This window comes from Rhinolophus sinicus, chromosome 15 (genome assembly GCF_057876585.1).
Source record: "Rhinolophus sinicus isolate RSI-liver-muscle chromosome 15, RSI-T2T, whole genome shotgun sequence".
In the NCBI taxonomy this organism is placed as follows: domain Eukaryota; kingdom Metazoa; phylum Chordata; class Mammalia; order Chiroptera; family Rhinolophidae; genus Rhinolophus; species Rhinolophus sinicus.
In genome coordinates this window covers 24,142,163-24,163,864 of record NC_142515.1, presented here as the reverse complement: position 1 = coordinate 24,163,864, position 21,702 = coordinate 24,142,163, and the positions used below count along the sequence as shown (strand labels likewise).

Genomic DNA, 21,702 nt, shown 5'->3' with positions numbered 1-21,702 from the left:
ATCTATAATGCGGGGTCTCAGCTCCCACAACCCGCACAGGAACACAGGATATGATGAGGTCAAAAAGGAACACCAACGGAGCCATGGATAGGGGGCTCATACCACTATATTCTCACTGGCGGCTGGTCAAGACACACAAGCAAACATCTGCCAATACCCCATCAAGAGGTCTTCCTGCACCCCAGTCTCCCTGGCAGCCAGGCGGGCGAGACACAGAAAGTAGGATCCAAATGATCTGGAATCCACCATCCACACTTGCTAACCCCATTTGCTAGCCGCAATCCACCATCCACTTCTCAGCCAACCAACCAACCAACCCCCTAGCTCAGCCACAGCAGTTATATTAGTGGCTAATGGCTAAGCAGTAACAGCTGTGGGCCACCCAGCCACAGCGGATGGCCATCTGATTACAGCTGATGGCCATCTAATAACCGAGCCAGCACCTTTCCATGTGAGGCAGAGAGCCTGGAAACTGCTCTCTGGGACTCTGTCCCCACATTATCTTATAATTGTTGGCTTATTTTTTTGTCTTTCCTGATTAAAATATAAGGTCCTTAAGGCCAGAGACAATATCTTATTTGCTTTTGGGCTCCCAGTACTTCCTATACTCTGTATGTAACATGTATCAAATACATGTTGAAAAGCTGTAACAAATAATGAACTATCTCCTCTGCACTGACATTTGTTGACTTTGGAACAGGGCAGGAAATGATTAAGTAGAATTTCAGAAACCCAGGCTCTTCCATGTGCCCCCACTAACCCTACTTCCAACAGGGCAATCATTGGTTCCGTGACATGTGGACTCAGGTTGCCCTTCAGCCAATGGAAAGCCTGAATGGCATGGACTCTGAATCCGTCTGTGTACCAGGGTTGCCTAATTTGTAAATAGCCTGTACCTGTGTAATCCTCCTGGTTGAGAGCAAAGAGGTTCTCTCTGAGTTTGAAAAAAAAAAACTAATGTAATGTATATTTGCTGATATGACATCGTATTAGGTATCAGGGCACCAAGGTATTAGGCAGAAGTTTAACTGGTAAAGAAGAGTCTGACTCTAAGTGATCTGGTCATCTGAAATGAAGGGACTAACGTAAGTCAGACTGAGCAGCCCTGTTAACTGGACCAGTAACAGATTATAGGTCCAAAGGTAGTAGAGAGCAACTATATTTCATTGATTCTAAGGCTCTTTATTTCACATTTTAATATCTCTGAAACTGGAATGTATCCTAAAACAGATGGCACCTTTGATTCAGAGAAATACAATATTACAATAAGAAGTATAAAAAAAATCCAACATGTCTCTATTATCTCAGAGAGATATAACAACAAACATTAATTGAGTGAATAGTGACTAAGCCTGGAATTTTACACATTAAACCATGAAACAGAGTAGAAAAACAAGAGCAATGAATGGCTTAAAACTTAAAACTTGAATTTGCATTAACTGTGGTGGAGTTTTCAATAATTGGGTAACAGAAAACATCATTTATGAGCCCCTCCTACTACATAATCACTAATCCTCAACTCTGTAGCCCTAGAAGGTAGGTGCTATTCATTTCATTTTTTAGATGATCAGAGAAAGTCTGGACTTGCCCAAGGTCACACAGCTTAAAATGTCAGATATAATCAGATTTCAAAACCTATTAGCTTTATTCTGTTCTATGTCCTCTCCTGAAGCAAGCAGCGACCCTGAAGCTAAAAATAATTGTTATCTAAGACCACAAATTTTTTTCAGTTTGAGGAACTGGATCATCATTGAAGATCAAACAAATTCCTTACATGTTAGAAACAGAGAAGATAAATAGGAAAGAGAGGCCTGAGCAAGCTTCTTGGGCTTGGTTTATAAGAGCCCTGAGAATTGGAAATTTATGGGGGTTATTTCCTCCCAAATAACCATAAATATGAAGTTGAGTGTAACTTCACTGAAAATACAGAGCTAGAACTGACTGCTTCAAATATAGTATAATTTTTGTACTGGATTATGTTAGGGTCTTTGAGACTTAATATTTGACATCACTAAGGCCCAAAGTATTTTGTCCTCAATCTGTCTTGCTGTGATTGAAAATTTGTAGAAATACCTATGATTTACCAGACAGAACCTACGCATCAAATTCAATCCATCTCTCCTTTTTGTCCTAGCTCAACGTCGGCCTCACTCTAGCCTGAGTTTGCCCAACCCCCTGGGAAACTCTAGATTGGATTCTTTACTCCCCATAAGTGGTCCAATCTCTCTAGCTCTGGTACTTCTAGGCTCTTCCCCTTACTGGCTGGTTCCAATTCTGTATTTCTGATGTTCCAGCTTGCCTGGAGCTGAGCTATTGTCTTGAACCGGAGTTTTGACTATTGCATGCCCTGAGGCAGGGTTTAAAAGATACCTGTGAGCCATAAAGTTACCAGTTATGTTTTTACTTTATCAGGACAATTAGTGCTAATTATTAATGATTCTGTGCTTGTGCATATATTCATTTTTTTTAAAGACAGCTTTTTTGAGATATAATTCACATACTATAAAATTCCCCCATTTAAGTGTAGAGTTCAGTGGTTTTTAGAATATACAGAGCTGTTCAATCGTTACTGCAATCTAATTTTAGAATACTTTCCTCATCCCCCCATGAAAACCCTGTGCCCATTTGTAGTCTCTTTCTAGCCCTAAGCAACCACTTTTCTATCTCTATATGGGTTTGCCTACTCTGAACATTTCATACAAATGGAATCATACAATATGTGGCATTTCGTGTCTGGCTTTTCACTTAGTATGGTGTTTTTAAGGTTCATCCATGCCGCAGCATGTCAGCACATATATCCTTCCTTTTTTAAGGCTGAGTAATATTCCACGTGAACATATATACGTACGTCACATTTTGTTTATCCATTCATCCATCAATGGACATGTGGGTTGTTTCTACCTTTTGGCTATCGTGAATCATGCTTATAGGAACACGGGTGTACAAATATCTGTTGCAGCTCCTGCTTTTAATTCTTTTGGGTATTTACCCAAAGCTCAGCTCTACTTTTAGAGCTCCTTTTCCTCCCTGTGTCCCTAGAGGCTGGGTTGCCTGCGGGTATTTGAGCCACCCTTTGTGGCAGCTGTTGCTCACAGCATCCCACTGGACCCCTGCTGGGGCAGTGGTTGCAGCTATTTTCTGGGTCACTGTTCTCTTGGGAATACTCAGTCTTTCCTTGTAATGGGGCTCTCTTGCTCTCCAACCCTCAGCCCCGCCTCTCACCTCTTTCTGAATAGGATACAGCTTGTCTCAATCCTAGCTGTGGACATGGTTTGAGTTCTTATCTGAGGAGGTTCTTTGAGTCCCATGCAAATCCACAGTTGCAAAGAGATGGGGGTGGGACAGGGAGAGAGGGGGGTGGGGCAGGGAGAGATTTGTGATCAGAGGTTATCATTTAATTTTATCTATTTATTGTATCCTAACAGTAGAGTGCCCATAACTCAAGGAAAGACATTTTTGAGACTTGAAATAAAGTCAAATGTACAAAGAAAATCTATTGTGGAAGGATTTATTTTGTGAGTGTGGCAGAAATCATGAGTGCTTTCAATTGGAAATAGAAATAGTACATATAGGCCATTATATTAATTTCTCTGTTTTTAAAAAAAAACTACAGAAAATCAGCATATCTCTAAAGCCACAGAAAGAGTGAAGGCTCCGCTATTTGCTGCTTATCCCCGACAAAGGCTTTGTGTGGGCCTGCTCTTGGTTCTGCTGGAGCATGATTTATAAAGAAACATACAGGGTATAAATATATTGTTTGCACCCTTGGAGTTTTCAGGACCTCGCTCCTTTTTTGTCAAGGGGTTTGTAGATTTAAACAAATATCCATCGAGTTATTAGTGAATAGCGTTTCTGTCCTAGGCAGTATTTAAAATCAAGAGAGAAACTATTGGGGTGGGGGTGGGGTACAAGGGAGCAAGAGGAAAAAGCAATTGCTTTGATTTAAATCATTAAAAGCGAAACAATTTTTATCGAGGAATAAAGCACAGCTTGAAAGGTGGTGGGATATTCATCAACCCTGAAACAAGGGGCTTGGTCTCTAGTTCCTTGGGCTCCAGCAGGGGCTTCAGGGAAAAGTTTTGCAGAATGGTGGTGAAGAAGAGGAACAGCTCCATGTGGACCAGGGACTCCCCAACACAGGCCCGTTTCCCTGGAAGGAGGACACATTTCCATTAACGCGTTCCAAATTCAAATACAGTAGTTCATATTGAAATACAATCAGAAAAGGGAATGCTCATCAACTACCCAAGGACAATAAATCAGTACAGAGATATATGTTGGTACTTATCAAAACTCTCTAAAGAAGTTTTCACCCTTTAATTCAGTAGTTCTCCTTCTGGGGATTTAACTGTAGGAATTAGAGATTCACCTATTAGGATGTCACTTGCGTTGTTATTTATGATATTGATGAGTTAGGTGAAAGCTGGACATCCATCTGTAATGGATTAATTAAATAAATCCTTGTGCACCTATCATAAAATGCAACCTAAATATGTTTACGTGGAAGATTATTTAATACCACATTGTCTGTCTTTTATCATAACAGATTAAATGAAAGCAAGTTATCAAATACATTGTACAGAATGAACCAAATATTATTTTAAAATATTCATCTATTATGTATACCTAAACAATTGTTTGATGTATATACACTAACATACTAACAGTGCTTATTTTTGTAGGGTGAAATAGCATATAATTTTTATTTCTCTCTTTTTTTTTCTGCTTTGCTGCTTTTTCCATTTTTTTATGTTGAATGCTTATTATCATCATAATTAGAAACAAAACATATAACTGATTTTTTAAAATACTAATTCAGTGATTAAATAAGAGAACAAGGAAAAAGAATGTGTGCTGACCGATCCTAAGCTGTCTTTATGACCTCACGGGAAATAGTAACTGGGAGCTAACCAGCTCTTGCAAAGAGGCAGGATATGCGGGGCTCAAATTTCAGAGGGGAAGAAAGAATATGAAGTGGCCAAGGTTTCTCTGATGTCCTCTGGCTCTAAGAATCAGAAAGTTAATGATCATTAATAATTTAAAAAGAAGAAAAAAACTTGTACACTTGTTTTGGAAAAGTCAATATTACAAAGGGGAGATCAACAGATAAAAGTTTACAAAAGCAGGTCCCTTTTGTCATCGGGTAATATGTGACGTTTGAATTGGATTGACTGGCTTTGGTTTATTTAAAAACTGGCATTATACTCAATCACCCAACAACAAAATGGTCCTTGGGTGATCTATCTAATCCTACTAGTGTACAGACGTAAATGGCTCCATTCAGATTTGGCCGGTTGTAACATTTGCTATTATCAGTGGATTACTTAGCTATGCCATAAATTCAGTGAAGCTAAAAGTTGTCCAAAATGTTCACATGTGTGCTTTGGATGTATGTATTTGTATTTACCAATGGAAAAAGGCATGAAGTATTCTGATTTCCTGAAGCGGCCATCTTTATCCAAAAAGTGGCCTGGGTCAAACTTCTCTGGATTGGGAAACTCCTTGCAATCGTACAAGGCCGAAGACAACATTGGAAATACAGTAGTGCCCTGGAACCAAGAAGCAGAGAGAGAAATGATCCTTTATCACGCCTGTTCTGGTTCATAAATAAGGCTAATGCTCTTAACGATAGTGGATTGAATAGGACTGAGCACACTTAAGCTTGCCTGGTGAATGATTGTCTTGAATTACGGCTATTTTACACACACTATCATACAATATGTTTTATCAAATAATTGGGTGGTTCTCTTTGTGAAGAGTGATGTTATGGCCAATGAGCAATAATCAGGTGTTGCTGACAAATGGGGATTTGCAACCCATGTTGTCTAGACGTGAGCTTTAGTAGAATTGCTGCCACGAATCAGAAACGTCTACTTTTTCACAATTTGCTCCTTTCTGATTTCGGGTATGAATGGAAGAAAATGAGAAATGAAATCTTGAATCTGTTGACTCAGACTCCACTTTCCTCACTTGTAAAATGGGGTGGGGTAACAAAAACACAGGCTTAAATGACAAAATAATATTGATAACGACCATTTATATTGGATGCTTCACATTTACCAGACACTGTGCCAATCTGTTTATAAATCATATTTAATTCTTACTTCAGCCATATCCAGTAGGCTCTCTTTTTGTTCAATTGTATAAGTGAGGAATTTGCAATTCAGAGGAAAAAATAACTTCCGTGAGGTTATACTTTTAGCTAGTAGCCTGGTTAGAATTTGACCCAAGTTCTACCTGGTGCTGTTGAGCATTACTATTTCAGGGAAATCTTCCTTTATCCCTTTTTACTTTATTTTGTATTTCCTTAAACATAATTTAAGAATTAAATAAAAAAAAAAATGTACAAAATGGTATAAAGTGAAAATAAGTGTCTCTTCCGATCCTCAAGTCCCCTGCTTTCCTTCTTGCTGTAATCACAATGACCATGTTAGGCTCTTCCCTTTGGGAGGGATCTTACGGATAAAAAGGAGGAGATATATATGGCCTCCACGATTTTCACACAAATAGTAGCACCCTATAGTATGCTATAGCTTGCTTAGTATTCCACTTTATAGAAAGAAAGGAATTTTTAAAGTCCTTTTAAAACGAACATTTGGGGATTTTCCAATCTTCAAATATCACAAATATTGCTGCAATGAATATTCTTATTTTGGGGGAAATACACACACAGGATGAATTCCTATTAGTGGAGCTACTCTTCAAATTGTATGTGTGTTTTGAATTTTGATAGATATTACCACATTGCTTTCCACAGAGGTTACACCAATTTATACTACTAGCAAAAATACTACTAGTATTTTCACAGCCTGCCAACATATTATAAGCAAAAACATGTTTCTTTATCATTTTTATTTTCAATATATTTTATTGTGTGAGTATATTTTTGCACATTTAAAAACCATTTGTAATTACTTTTACTCACATTTTAATTTTATTGTTTTTGCACTATCTGTGAGTTTTGGGGTTTGTTCATACTGACTGTAGGAGTTCATTTTATTTTTCAGTAATTAGTCTTTTGGTCTTATAAACTATGCAACATTTTCTCTCAGTTTGTCATTTGTCTTTTGACTTTGTTTCTTTTTCTAGGCAGATTTTTCTTATTAACATATAACCAAATTTATCTATTGTTAAATGTATGACCTTCATTCCTCTTTCCTTTGGTCAATGTTAGAAAGTCGTTTGTCACTCTGAAATTCTCAAAAAATAAGTTATTAAATACAGTATGGGGAATATAATCAATAATGTTGTAAAGATCATGTAAGGTGCCAGATGGGCACTAGACTTACCAGGGGGATCACATCATAGACTGTGTAGATGCCTGACCAATGCACTAGACACCTGAAGCTGAAGTAGAATAATATTGAATGTCAACTATAAATAAATAAATATATATATATATATATATATATATATATATATATATATATATAGTCTTGGGATGTAAAGTACAGCATAGGGAATATAGTCAATGGTATAGTAACAGCTATATACGATGTCAGAGGGGTAATAGATTGGGGGGATTATCACTTTGTGAAGGGTATAAATGTCTATTACATTGTTTTGTACACCTGAAACTAATAATAATAATAAAAATATTGCTTTTATCCTCAGTACTTTTACAGTTTAATATTCTATGTGTATATATTTGAGACACCAAAAATAAATTGTCATGTAAAGTGAGAGGTTGGGATCCATTGTTACTTTTTTTCCACTTCCCCCAGGAGTTTTCCAACTTCTATAGAATAATCCATATTTTCTCTCTATGGCACAAGGAAGAAGCCAACTTTATTATGTACTAAGCTTCCATGTATAATTAAGTTTATTTCTAGACTTTATTTAATTGATCTATTCAAGAAGGCTGTATTACACTGCCTTAATTACTGTGACTTGATATTATAACATTTGGTAGGACCTGTCCCTGACTGTTTTTTATTTTTGAATTTTCCATATCAAATTTGGGATCTGTTAATTTAGTTCTAAAAAAAATCTGCTTGATATTTTCATTGAGATCTCATAGATGTATAGATTGATTTTGGGATCTGCTATCTTCCTACCCAAACAGAGTAATAATCTATTCAAAAATTTTATATCTCTCATTAACATTTTAAAGTTTTCTTTCTACAGATCTTAAATTTCTTTATTCAGTTTATTCCTAAGTATTTTATCTTCATTTTTATTAATGAAAACTTGTCTTCTTATATTCTTTAAATAGTTTTTATTTTATATAGGTGGAAACTGATTTTTAAAAAATAATAAATTTGTACCTAACCACTGAATAATTCTATTTTTGCAGTGGTGCTTCTGTTAATTTTCTTATATTTTCCATGGTCAATTATATCATTCACAATTTTGCCTCTTCCTTTAAAATTTTTTATCCCTTATTACCTGTATATAATTCAACTTAAGTGATATTAGTAATTGTAGATAGCCTTGTCTTATTCCTAGTATTAATGGGAATGCTTTTAGTCTTTCATCAACAAGCATGATTTGGGAAATACTATTTTCTGGCTAAAGAGCTATTTATCAATTCTTATTTTATTAAGGGTTAAAAAATTAGAAATGGATATTGAATATTATCAAAAGTATTTTCTATACAAATGAGAAAACTAGAACAAAGGAATGGTCTAACACTGGTGTTAGACCATTCCTATGTTCCTGATTATCTTAAGCTTGTTGGTGTTGTATTGTTTTTAATGTGATTCTAGACTTAATGTGTTAATAGACTTTTACACTAATATTTGTAAATAAGATTGGTGCCTGTTTTGTAGTATTTTGATTCTGTTTTGTAGTATTTTGATCAGGGTTGGCACCTTTTCTTCCTCTTCGATGCTCTGGAACTTTTTAAATGTAAAACCCAAACTCCTAATCACTACAGAAGACTGACTACATCCCTAGTATTCATGGAAAGATTTTGATGAATGCTAAGTATTCTACAAATGGTAACTGTTAGGTGTGGTAATATCCCAAATGTACTGTATGTGAGGTCCTGGAAGGAGAGAATTCATGTTAAAGAAGGTTGACACTTCTAAGGTTTGATTACCTTAGAGCTATAGACACATTTTTCATTTCTTCCCCCTTTTTCATAATCCATCATGAAAAATCAGATTTCAGTTCCTGTAAGATTCTCATTAATAGAAATCACTGCTCCCTCAATATATTCTATAAGAGTAGTAGGACTTGGAAACCTCAGGTCAGTCTCTCCCATTCTAGGAAGGCAGAGACAGGGCTGCAGAGGTGACAGAATGGTGCACCACATGACAGCGACAGTTTTGAAACCCAGGCCATCTGACTCTGACCTTGTGTTCTTTTCATGACACTTGACTGCCTCTCCTCCTGAAATAGAACTGAGAGGCTCTCACAGGCCCCAATGAGTGACCATGCCACCACTTCTCTCCTGGTCAGTTTTCCCAGACACATCTAACCTTGGGGATGACGTATTGTCGGAATTTCGTGTCCCGGATCACAGCATGGGGCAAACTAGAAGGAAGGAGGGCGATGTATCTTTGGATCTCATGCACCACAGCCTCTGTGTACGGCAGCCTCATCTTGTCCTTCATGCAGGGGATTTGGTTGCGTCCAATCACGCGGTCGATTTCTTCATGAACTTTGGCTGCAGAGACATGAATCATGAATGCTATGCAAGGGATGTTCCCTGGACACCTGGAAATTACCTGAAATGCTTGCAATATGCAACAGAAAGTGGCCTGGAAAAGGATCCCAACCAAGATCAAAGACATGTTGCTAAATAGCCCATTACTCTGCTCCTGATGGAATTTCTATTTTCAATTTTGCTACAAAATACCAGAGACTTTGCTGAAGGAAACATAAAAGATAGATCAGCTATGTTCACAGCCTCCTGCCTTAATTGGTTTGTTCTCATGTACCAGTGAGGAGAGGACCTTTGTGGCAAGGTCCTTATCCCATGATCCCTGGCAAAACAGCTGTAAAGGGAAACATGTAATCTTCTAGTGGGAGCATCTCCTTTGTCAGCTTCATCCACTCTCCTACATGTTTTGTGGGAACGGCAAACACCATTTTGTACCATTTTGTTGAGCAATATAAACACTGGCTTCCTAAGGCCTGTGCTCTGAGAATGTGCTTGAGAAAAATCGAGCTACTATAATTTTATTTTTAAATTTTAAATTATATCAGAGCTAAAAATCCCCTGTGAGGAGCCTGGTCCATTTTTCAAGATGGGAAAACAGAGGCCTGCAAGATTAAATCATTTGAGGTCACAGCTAGGTATCGGTAGGTCTAGAATGAGAATCAAGTATGGGGACCTATTGGTCCCTCATTTAAATAGGGCTCATCATTGGCATTGCGTCTGATATATAAGAGTTGGGATTCAGAAGCTCCTCTGTTTTTCAACTTAAATGACCGCCTTTGAGTTCTTAAAGTTGTCTTTTCCTTATCAGCATCATTAGATAGAATTCTGATCTGCAAAGCAAAACCACATTGATGGCCCTTTGCATGACGCTCTACAAGGCAGCCCAGAGAAAGGAAAGCACTTACTGTCGGCAGCACCTTCCCACTTTCATCTAGTGCCAGAATCTTATGTTTTATTTGGTCACTAGAAAATTTGCTGTACCTTTCACCTCTGGATGCTTCATTAGGAGTAAGAGCCCGTATTTCAGGGTGATACCAGTTGTCTGTGTTCCTGCAGTAAACAAATTTGATCCACAGATTGCCAGGTTCTCCAAGTTAAATTCAGACACTGGGTTGTGTTTCTCCTGTAAATGGTAGAGTTAATGGCTACATGAGTTAAAAAGAAGGAAATGGCTTATCAGAACTCCACAATCATTCTCCTTTACTACTAATAGGCTTCATTTTGTGCACCTTCATGTAGTGGATAAAAAACATCAGTCATGGAATCGAAACTCCTGGGTTCAATCCCAGGTTAGTCAATGAACAGATGTGGGCCCTCAGCAAATTACTTTTACTCTTTACTCAGTTTCATCATCTTTGAAACTGGGATAAAAAATAGAACGTACACCCTAAGCTTATTATAAAGATCAAAACTGTTAATGGGTGGAAGCTCTTAGAACAATGCTTCATATATACAAATACTTGATGAACGATATCTTCTTTTATTATATTTCATGAAAAAGACCAGATGATAAGCTGTATGCGAGAACAATGTAGAGAAATCACTGGTTCATGGCTGGGCGTTTCCTTCACTTACACAGACTTAGAAGAACAGAGTAGAGAGCCCAGAAATAAATCCATGCCTATATGGCCAGTTAATCTATGACAAAGAAAGCAAGATTTTACACTGGGGTACAGACAGTCTATTCAATAAATGGTGCTGGGAAAACTGGACAGATACATGCAAAAAAATGAAACTGGACCACTTTCTTATGCCATATACAAAAATAAACTCAAAATGGATTAAAGACTTAAATGTAAGACCTCAAACCATAAAACTCCTACAAGAAAGTACTCACAGACATTACCCTTAGTAATAGTTTTACTGATGTATCTCGTTGGGCAAGGGAAACAAAAATAAATAAACAAACAAACAAAAATAAACAAACAAACAAATGGGACTACATCAAACTAAAAAGTTTTTGCACAGCAAAGGAAACCATCAACAAAATGAAAAGCTATCCTACTGAATAGGAGAAGATATTTGCCAGATACATCTATTAAGGGTTTAATATCCAAAATTTATAAAACTCTCATACAACTTAACACCAAAAAAAGAAACAATCCAATTACATAATAGATAGAGGACCTGAACAGACATTTCTCCAAAGACGACATACATATGATTAGCTCAATGTCACTAATCATCAAAGAAATGCAAATGAAAACCACAATGAGATATTACCTCATACCGGTCAGAATGGTTATCATCAACAAACAAATCAACAAACGACAATTGCTGGCGAGGATGTGGAGAAAAGGGAACCCTGGTGTACTGTTGGTGGATTGCAAAATGGTGCAGCCACTATGGAAAACAGTATGGAGTTTCTTCAAAAAATTAAAAATAAAACTACCTTATGACCCAGCAATTCTACTCCTGGATATTTACCCAAAGAAACCCAAAACACTAATCTGAAAAGATACATGTATCCCTATGTTTACTAAAACGCTATTCACAACAGGTAAGATATATATGGAGATAATTGAAATGCCCATCAATAGGCGATTAGATAAAGAAATCATGGTACATACATATAATGGAGTATTACTCTGCCATAAAAAGAATGAAATTTTACCATTTGCAACAACATGCATGGACTTAGAGGATATTATGCTAAGTGAAATAAGTCAGACTAAGAAAGACAAATACCATGTGATCTCACTGATACTCGTATGTGGAATCTAAAGAACAGAATAAACGAGCAAACAAAAGTAAAAATAGACTCATAGATACAGAGAACAAACTGATGGTTGCTAGATGGGAGAGGAGTTGGGAGGATGGGTGAGAAAAGTAAGGGATTAGGAAGTACAAATTGGTAGTCACAAAATAGTCATGGGGATGTGAAATACGGTGGGGAATAGAGTCAATAATATTGTAAAAACTATCTTATAGTGTCAGATGGGTACTAGACTTATCTGGGGGATCACTTCATAAATTAAATAAATGCCTAACCACTATGCTGTACACCTGAAACTAATATAAAATAATATTGAATGTCAACTATAATTTAAAATATATATAATCACGAGATATAAAGTACAACACAGGGAATTGAGTCAATGGTATTGTAATAGCTATGTATGATGTCAGGGGGGTAGTAGATTTGTTGGGGTTACCACTTTGTGAGATGCATAAATGTCTAATCACTATGCTGTTTTGTACACCTGAAACTAATAATAATAATAATAAACAATAAAGATTAAGTCTTCTTTGTTGATATATCCCCCATATCTGGCATTATAACTGACCCTAAGAATTTGTTGAATAAATGAATGTTTAATGCTATAACACTAGTTAATAAAAGTTTTATATTTCTATTATTATTCTTTTATTATTAAACATTTCTATTTCTATTTAAATTATTCTACCATCTTTAGATTATTTTCATTGAGTATTATTTTTTGGTGGGCTTTTAATACCATTGGTTTTTAAATTTGAGGAAAATATTAGGGTACTTTTTTCAAAATTAGCTTCATTTTGAAAGCTCTGAATGAAGGTTATCTTCACTCAATTTCTTTATAATGTGTCTCTCCTATTCATTTCAAAACGGAATGACTCCTTCATATGGATGTCCAAATTTTTAGGCACATTGTCACTTCCTACCTATAGTCCTTACTGTCTTTATCTCAAATCAAGAATATTGAGTATTTAAAATAACTCCCTCACAACAAAAAGTCCAGTTAGTTTTTAAAAGTCTTTCCTGGCGAAGAGAGGGAGAAAATGGAAATATTAGCATATATTTTATTTATGCTCTAACTCTGTCATTTCACTAAGTAGGATGGACTCCACCATTTTATTTAATTCTTAACACAACCCAAATCTATTGTGTAGTAAGGTTATAGAGATTTAATATTAAAACAGAATGGAACAAAACTTAGAGGAAAGCAGAAACAATTTAGAAGTTTCAACTCCATCTCTATTGATAGTTATCTTATAGGAAAACAGACATGGAAAGGAGGAGAAGGAGGAATGGTTGAAGTCCAGACATTGGCACATCAACTTTCCTTTCGTCTCTTCCTCTAACTTAGTTCAGTGAATCTCAAGGCTTTCGTATGTATGTGGACATACCCATGGTCCCCTTCCAGTGTTTCCAGTATTGGTGAATGGCCCTAACCTCCACCAGTTAGGGACCTAGCATCTCATCTCTTGCAATTCCCAGCTCACCACCAATACTGTTAGTTAATTGTACCTCCTAGATGTCTCTCAAATCTATCCACATCTTTCCATCTTACCACCAGTGCCTATGGCCATCATCTCGCCTTGGGCTACTGCAATAGTTTCATGTAGAAGATGGTATAGGTGCCAGGCCTAGGTCTCCTTACTGGTTCAGGTCACCTATCTCCAGCGGCTATGGCCCAGTCTCTAACTTTCTTGGAGGAGTCCTCTGGGCACTGGAGCCACATTGCCAGGAGATGCCTGGGACTTCATCAGCCCCAAACACCACCATCATGGGGCTGCCGGTGGCCAGTGACTAATGGGTGCAGCGGTACAAAAACCCAGCTCCCTTGCCACAGGGCCTGACACACTCTGCACTGCAGTTTTTCTCTACAGCCCCTTATAGGATCAGGCAGAGACTAGATTTAACATGAAACTGCATCTATGTTTAACTTTTCCCCCTTCCCCTCCTGTTTCTCTTATTCACATACAAGTTTTTTCCTAATGGAACTCCCTTAAGAAATCACTTTCATACAAATCCCTATTTTAGGCTCTGCAGCCAGGAAACTCACCCTCAGGCAATTCCTTGCTGTCCTCTCTGCATCCACTGTTGACCCCTCCAGTATGTCCTCCACATCACAAAATATGATCATTCTTTATACAGGGCTCAGACCCGGCAAACGATTTGCTATTTGCTATTTGCTAGAGCTGATTGCCTGGCTAGGTCTTACTTTCGGGGAAACAGGGAAGTATAAAAAACGAACCTAATTAATAGGGCCTGCCAGGCCCTGAATGAATGATCTGCCTGCTGTGCTGACCTCCTGCTGCTTCAGCTTCTGCCCCACTGTTCTCTCCTGCCCTCCCTTCCAGTCACACTGGCTTTCTTGCTACCCCTCATATTCCCAAGCTCCCTTCTACCTCGGTGCCTTTACACATCTTGTTTTTCTGCCTGGGATATTTTTCTTTGCCATCTTTACACCGATAACCCCTCTTCAGCCTTCAGCTCTCAGCTCAGTTGTCACCTGCGTACCCAGGTACACAGGGATGTACCCAGTGGGCCCTGGTGTAGAAGTCCCTCCATCACTCACATCTGACTAGCAACAGTGCTTCTGTCACGTTCTCCGGGAACAACTTGTACTTCCCGTTAGCACTTCATTCTTCCTGCTTGTTCGATAACCATTGCACTAGACTTGTGAGCTCCGTTCAGTCAAGGCCTGTACTTTTATTAATTAATTAGCAAATTTACTCAACACTTATTGTGCATCTGTAATATTCTACACATTGTGCTAGTTGTTGGATGATACAAAGTGTGGAAAATCGAAACTGCCCCAGCCCTCTCAGCAGCTACATCGTAGAGGAGAATGTAGGAGAATATTTCCTTACACTGTGACAAGTGCTATGAGAGAAAATTGCAGGATATTATTTGATTCATTGTTTTATTCCTTTTACCAAGCACCATGTCTAATAGATAGTTAATGCTAAATAAAAATTTTGAATGATTGAATTAATAGCCTGGCTATGGGTTTTTTTTTGTTTGTTTGTTTTCCTATTTTCCCAAACATCTAGTTCTCTGAAAGCCAACAACAAACTTGGGTCTTTTGATGTACGTCCTTGGCAAGTGGAATGAGTGGAAATGCCTGTACTGATTCTGGGGAAATTTCTGAGAAGTAAAAGGAACATCAATAGAGCTTCCTAAGACGTGTTTCTAAGGAAACCAGGCTATCCAAATCAGCCCTCTGGAGCTTAAGAAGACTAAAGATATTACTATGTACATAAATATACATAATTTGTATATTTATGTATAATTGAGTGGTATTTTTCTTTCATTTATATATATTTGGGCGACCTTTGAATAAACAATGTTAATTTTATAGGGATCAAAGAATAATTTATAGGGATCAAAGAATAATTTTTATATTTTAAGTGGCTGTATATGTTTATACACTTAATACCTTTTTAAAAAAAAAAATTATTGCTGGTCACAGCCTTGGCTGTTTTTCTACTAATGTGCTCATGGGCAGTCATGATGGTATTTTACGTTCAGTGACAGTGTGAGGACTGGTGGCTGTGTGAATACTTGCTATTCAATACTTTTAATACCACTTATGGTTAATATATAATGTCTTTGCTTTAGGATCTTTATCTACCACCAATTTCAAAGAATAAAATTGTTTCTGTAAGAAAACACAATCCATTTTTTATAATGCATTGATTTATGACAGGCTATCTGGGAAGCACTGTAGCAAAAATGGCTGACTACGTATGTGTAAGTGATGTGTAGAGAAAATGCATGTGTGTCTCATCCAACCCAAGGTGAATATAGGTTCAGAAACATATATAACTTATATGTAAGTGTGTGTATCAAGGGCCTCATCGTAAATACGTACTGAGAATATAGAGATGCTAATGCCTACGTGTAGGAAGTAAATGGACATACAAAGTAAAAGAGGGCTTTGGACTATTTTTGAATTTCTATTATTACTGATAATAGTGTACCCCATTGCCATGAAAACCAAAACATCAAGAAATACCTACATGGGGTGACTGTGCCCTCATGCACTCCCACAGGATGATAAGATACAGTACCTGCTCCATCTTGCTGAGGAAACAGTCAGTGTAGTCCTGAGGGTTATTAAGATCCAGGGACGTCTGATGCTCCTTCACTTTTTTCAGAATGAAATGTTTAACACTCTCAAGCCGTTTTGAAAATGCTCTGTGCTCTCCAGGGAGGTGCCTTATGAGTCCTGGCCATAGATTGTACATCTAAAAATGGGATAAAACATACACTGGAGATTCCGTTTGTGAGGAGGAACCCGAGTTTCCAAGTGGAGCACCTCACCCTGTGTGCGGTCTGGCCGCGCAGAATCCCTTCCTCCAGCTGCCAAGCGCAAGAGAAGGAGGGATGATCATCACACATAGGACAGGGTTCCCTTCCCATCTCCTTCAGCCAACCCCTGAGTAATAAGGGGGGAAATGGGCGCAGGGGCCTAAAGGAACACAGGCAACTGGGCACATTTTGTCTTCTACTGTGTGAGTAAGCCCATGGAGGCAAGCAGAGGGCAACCTTCCAGTGATGCTGGAATAAGTGACACTGCACTTATTCACTCGATATACATGGAGGGAAGGTGACAATGAATGCTCACACTGGCACTTTGTTCCTGGAATAGGTCAGTGGAGGCCATAGCCCTGTCCCCTTCCTGCAAGCTACCAGTGAGCCAATGAGATCAACCAGGAGTGCAGTGCCGCCATGGCCTTACCTGGTTCCATGGAGAGTTTATTTTCCTAAAACTTTCATCTAACAAATACATCAGGGAGAGGAACGTCTCATCGTCGTACTGGAAATGCTCGTTGAAGAGGATGGAGCAGATAACGTTGCAGGGAGCACAGCTGAGGATGAAAGTAGGGTCAAGGGGCTGAGCTGATGTGAGAAAAAAGACATTTAGAATTTTCATCAGCCTGCAACAGGATTTCAAGAACCAGGACTCCCTCCTGCTCAGATTTATACATAGAATTTATTTTCTCTAAATTTCTCCAAGTGGGATGTAAGCATCTTCTAATAATACAAATACTGTATGTTATATAGTATTATACTATGCTACTAATAATATTGATTATATTGTTATATGAATACGAGTATGATAATAGTCCTAAGAGCAACAAGTGACATTATGGAGAATTTTACCACATGCTAAATATTGCGTAAATGTTTTGCAAACTATATCATTTAACTCTTATTCCGAGGTTTGATTTTTAACCCCCTTTTTCAGAGGTAGAAACTGTATCTTAGAGAAATTAAGTAACTTGTCCAAGTTTACGTACCCAGTAAGAGCGGAAGTTGGGAAATGAGTCCTAACTAATAGCTCTGGATCATTGTCTTCCCAGCCCTTTTTTCCGAGCCAATTCTCTGATTAATAGAGCAGATTGTGGACCCCAGAGTGACACCCAAAGGAGCTGTGACTGAGGGCAGTGTGTGTAGGAAGTCCCTTTGCCCCCTAAGGGATGGTCAGTGGAATTCACCCTCGGTTTTTCTGAGCTCCTCCACCAGGTACTGGGCTTCCTCCTGGACCCTCTCTTCGACGCTTCTCTTCCCCATCCCAAAGTTCCTCAGGGTCATCAGGGAGAAGCGTCGCATTTGCTTCCATGTCTCTCCATTGCTGAAAATGATTCCTAGAAAAGAAGCAAGGAGCAGGAAAGTGTTTTGTATCATGGAGTCAGATTTTCCCTACAGCTGATCTCTTATGTCTACCCTGAACCAACACCAGTGCCCCTTCCCAGGGATTCAGCAACTGGCAATTTAAGAGCACAACCTATTCTGTGGTTTGGGGAAAATATTTGTCACAAAAGGGGAAAAAAAAACACACCAAGCTCCGGTCAATAGGGGCAGAGATGATGGAATGGGGCAGGGGAATCATTGGCAGGTGGAGAATATTCCCAAGTGTAAGAAGGGCCCTCTGTTTGGTTTTGTTAAAAATGGTCCAAAACGGCATGTTTTGTCGCAAACCCCTTTCCCGAGCATCTGTTCTTACGCTTCATATCCCTCTAAGTTGTGGTTTAGTTCTATTTGTGCTTTTCTCTATGACAGGAAAAGCAACTTCAAAGCAGATCAATATGGGATTTACAATTCTAGTCTCTGAATTTACTACAGCGATTGTTAGCCTCATCTGAATAAAAAGAAGCAAAGGAGCAGAGGAACCCAGTATGTTCCATGCCAGTGCTTTTTAATTTCTTCCTCTGTACAAAACCTGTTACTTATTCTGAATTTCCTATTTCTTTTAATGCACCATCAGTTTCATCCGTGTGTTGCATCCTCTCAAAAGTCAGTGCTTATTCGCTGCCACTAACTGCCAAGCAAATGATCTCCCTAAGACTGAAACATCAAAAAAGGAACAAAGAGAAGACCGATTTAAGGATTATGAACCCAAAGCTGTGACCTGTGAGGGAACTTCTAAACCCTTGAAATTTCCCAAGTATTAAAAACTGCTGTGGTTCATGGTGAGCCTCTGGGCCAGCACCTGAGTTTATGACAATACAGTGACTCACAGTAGGCCACCAGACAATTTCAAGATGGGGCTGGCCGTGTCAGAAAGACCAACTCTGTATTTAAAGGGTTGGGGTTTTGAGCCAAAAGATATCAGTCCGACCTCTCAACTTCCAGGGAGTGGAGGGAGCTAGAGATTGAGTTGACTTGTGTAGCCAATGACTCAATCAATCACGTCTGTGTACTGAAGCTCCTCCAAAAACTCTGGACAACAAAGCTCAGGTGAGCTTCCTGGGTGGTGAACGCATCAATGTGCCAAGAGGGTAACCCATTCTGGTTCCTAGGGAGAAGATACAGAAGCTCTGCTTGTGGGATCCTTCCAAACCTTGCCTTATGTGTCTCTTCATTTACATCCTTTATATAATAAAATTGTAAATATAGTACCTTCCCAAGTTCTGTGAATAATTCTACCAATTACTGAACCAGAGAAGGTCATGGGGTCCCCTGAATTTTTAGCCTTTTGGTCAGAAGTATAGATGACCTGGGGATCTCTGAACTTAACGGCTAGCATCTGAAGTGAGGGCTATCTTGTTTGTAACAATACCCTTAACCTATGGCGTCTGCACTAACGCTAGGTAGTTAGCATCAGAATTGCATTGCAGTCACATCTAATCTGTTGCTTGGGGCAGAACAAACATTCATTAAGTTAATCATTTTTTTGCTGAAGAAAATTAATCCATATTTTGATTTGAAACATACCATGTCCTTTTTGGACATCTGAAATAATTGGTAACGGTCCTCTGCCAAGGAACTCATCACCCTGGTGAATCAGAGCTTCCTTTATCACTTCATATCCATGTAAGACCACCGTGGGCTGGGATCCAAGGTACAACATGTAAACAGGGCCATACTCCTTGGCTAACTGGAAAAAGATGCAAGCAGTTGTGTAAGTGCTATTATGAAATCTTTCCACTGGAGGCTTGGTTAGAAATTAAGTAATAATTTACATGTGACTTAGACTTTGCCCCACAAATTCCATTTTAGAAATTTAACCTAGGGTATAGTTACAGATTCAGTCTTTCCTTCATTTATAATATGTAACCATTGAGCAGATATTTACTAAGCACCTACCCTGAGTCAAATACTGTGCACAGCCCAGGAGCCCTCACGAACTTAAGAGTCTCGTGAAAGTGACAAGCAGTAAACAGCCAAACAAACTACAATTGCAGTACAAACTGAGCGTAAATCTATGAAAGTGATAAAGATTGTGCTTTGTGGATGATAATGGGAGAACTTAATAAAATAGAGAAGTCAGGAATCTATGAGGAGGCAAGATTTAAGGTTAAACTAAAGATGAACATGAATCAGCCAGGGTGAGGGCTTGGGGGAGACTCACTGAGCAGGTATAAAAATGGATGGAACCTATACATTTATGATAGCATTTTTCCAAGAAGCAAAATAGAGTACTGAAACAGCCAACAATTGCAGGATGGTTTTCAAACACCATTTACTCTCTACAAGTTTAACCGTTTTAGATTCCACATGTAAGTGAGATCATGCAACATTTATCTTTCTGTGTCTGACATATACTTAGGATAATGTCATCCAGGTTCATCCATGTTATTGTAAATAGCAGGATTTCGTTATTTTTTTTTAAGGCTAAATAATATTCTAACGTGTGTGTACAGGGATACATACATATATTTTTTATTGATGCATCAATGGACATTTAGGTTGTTCTGGAGTATATATCCTTGCACAATATATTCATGGTGATCATACCTTTTCTCATATTTCCAAAGGAATGAATGTCAGTCAGGGTAGCAGAGTTGGGATGTCAGAGCAAGATGCTGGGGAATGGAGTGGGATCAGAAAGGAGAATCACAAAGCATCCCACAGATCATTTAGTGTAAAATAGTAGAAGCAGTAGTAGTAATATAAGAGGGCATTTAATGCATGTTTACACATACTGGGCTTGCCTTTTGGTAAGCATTATATGCTGAGGGGAGTGGAAGCCTTTCAATTAAAATATGTTCTGATCCCAGAATTTTCTCATTCGCTAAAATTCAACCTACCTCTGTATCTCAGGTCAAGTCAACATACTTGCTCGAAAGTGATCCAGTCCAGAAACAAAGAGGTTTCCATATTGTAACACAGAGACAGACACCCCGAAACACCTCAGTGGTGAGTCAAACTAAGAAAGATTGAAGTAAAAGGGGTCTCATGCAGAGCCCAACAATGACCCTGCTTACCTGGAGCTGACCAGTCCCAGAATGAAAGCCCCTTACCTCGGAGAGAGATGCAGGTATGTTCCTGAAGTTTAGCTGCATCAGATTCCCAATGATGGGAAGGGGAGTTGGGCCCGGGGGGAGGCTTCTCCCTTTGTGACTTCCCTTCCACACAAGAAGGAAAACCAGGTAAATAACACAAATCATAAGAACAAGAGTAGTGATTCCCAGGAGCTCCATCTCAGCTACTCGAGGTTAGGACCTGTCCGGATTGCTCGCTGGAAAGCAGTCTTGTGCAGGGGGCATGACGTGCCAGTTTTTGAACTTTGGGAGAAAAAACAAACTAGAATCGTGTTGTGTTTTATTAGCTTTGCTGAAGCTTGAGGTTAGGAATGTTTTCTACTGTTCATTTACAAAATCTGTGAACTTTTGACCTGCTAAACATCTCCATGACATGTACTTTTGTTCCTTTCAGCACTAATGATTCATTAAGTTGCATTTCATTTTTCATAACTTTCTGAAACTGTTCCAATAATTAAATTCACAAATTTGAAAAAAAGAATGGATCATTTATGCTGAGATCTGATATGGAAAAACACAGCTTCAGAGGAGTCCTCGTCAATCATCATTTTTTATCATGTTTCTCATCAATTAAAAGTCTACTGTGTTCATCAACAGATAAAGGGATAAAC

General features: G+C 38.4%; 1 protein-coding gene across 1 annotated transcript; it reads right to left on the bottom strand.

Annotated features, from left to right (window-relative positions):
• Positions 1 to 3,492: 3,492 nt before the first annotated feature.
• On the bottom strand, positions 3,493 to 21,349 carry LOC109443937 (cytochrome P450 2C23-like). Its single transcript, XM_019724882.3, has 9 exons — positions 21,071 to 21,349; positions 19,542 to 19,704; positions 17,822 to 17,971; positions 17,062 to 17,222; positions 16,391 to 16,567; positions 10,592 to 10,733; positions 9,426 to 9,613; positions 5,408 to 5,549; positions 3,493 to 4,150 (listed from the first exon to the last, which is right to left on the bottom strand). Exons 1-9 carry the CDS (start codon positions 21,248 to 21,250, stop codon positions 3,969 to 3,971), a joined length of 1,485 nt encoding a protein of 494 aa, XP_019580441.3. The 5' UTR covers positions 21,251 to 21,349; the 3' UTR covers positions 3,493 to 3,968.
• Between the last annotated feature and the right edge of the window lie 353 nt (positions 21,350 to 21,702).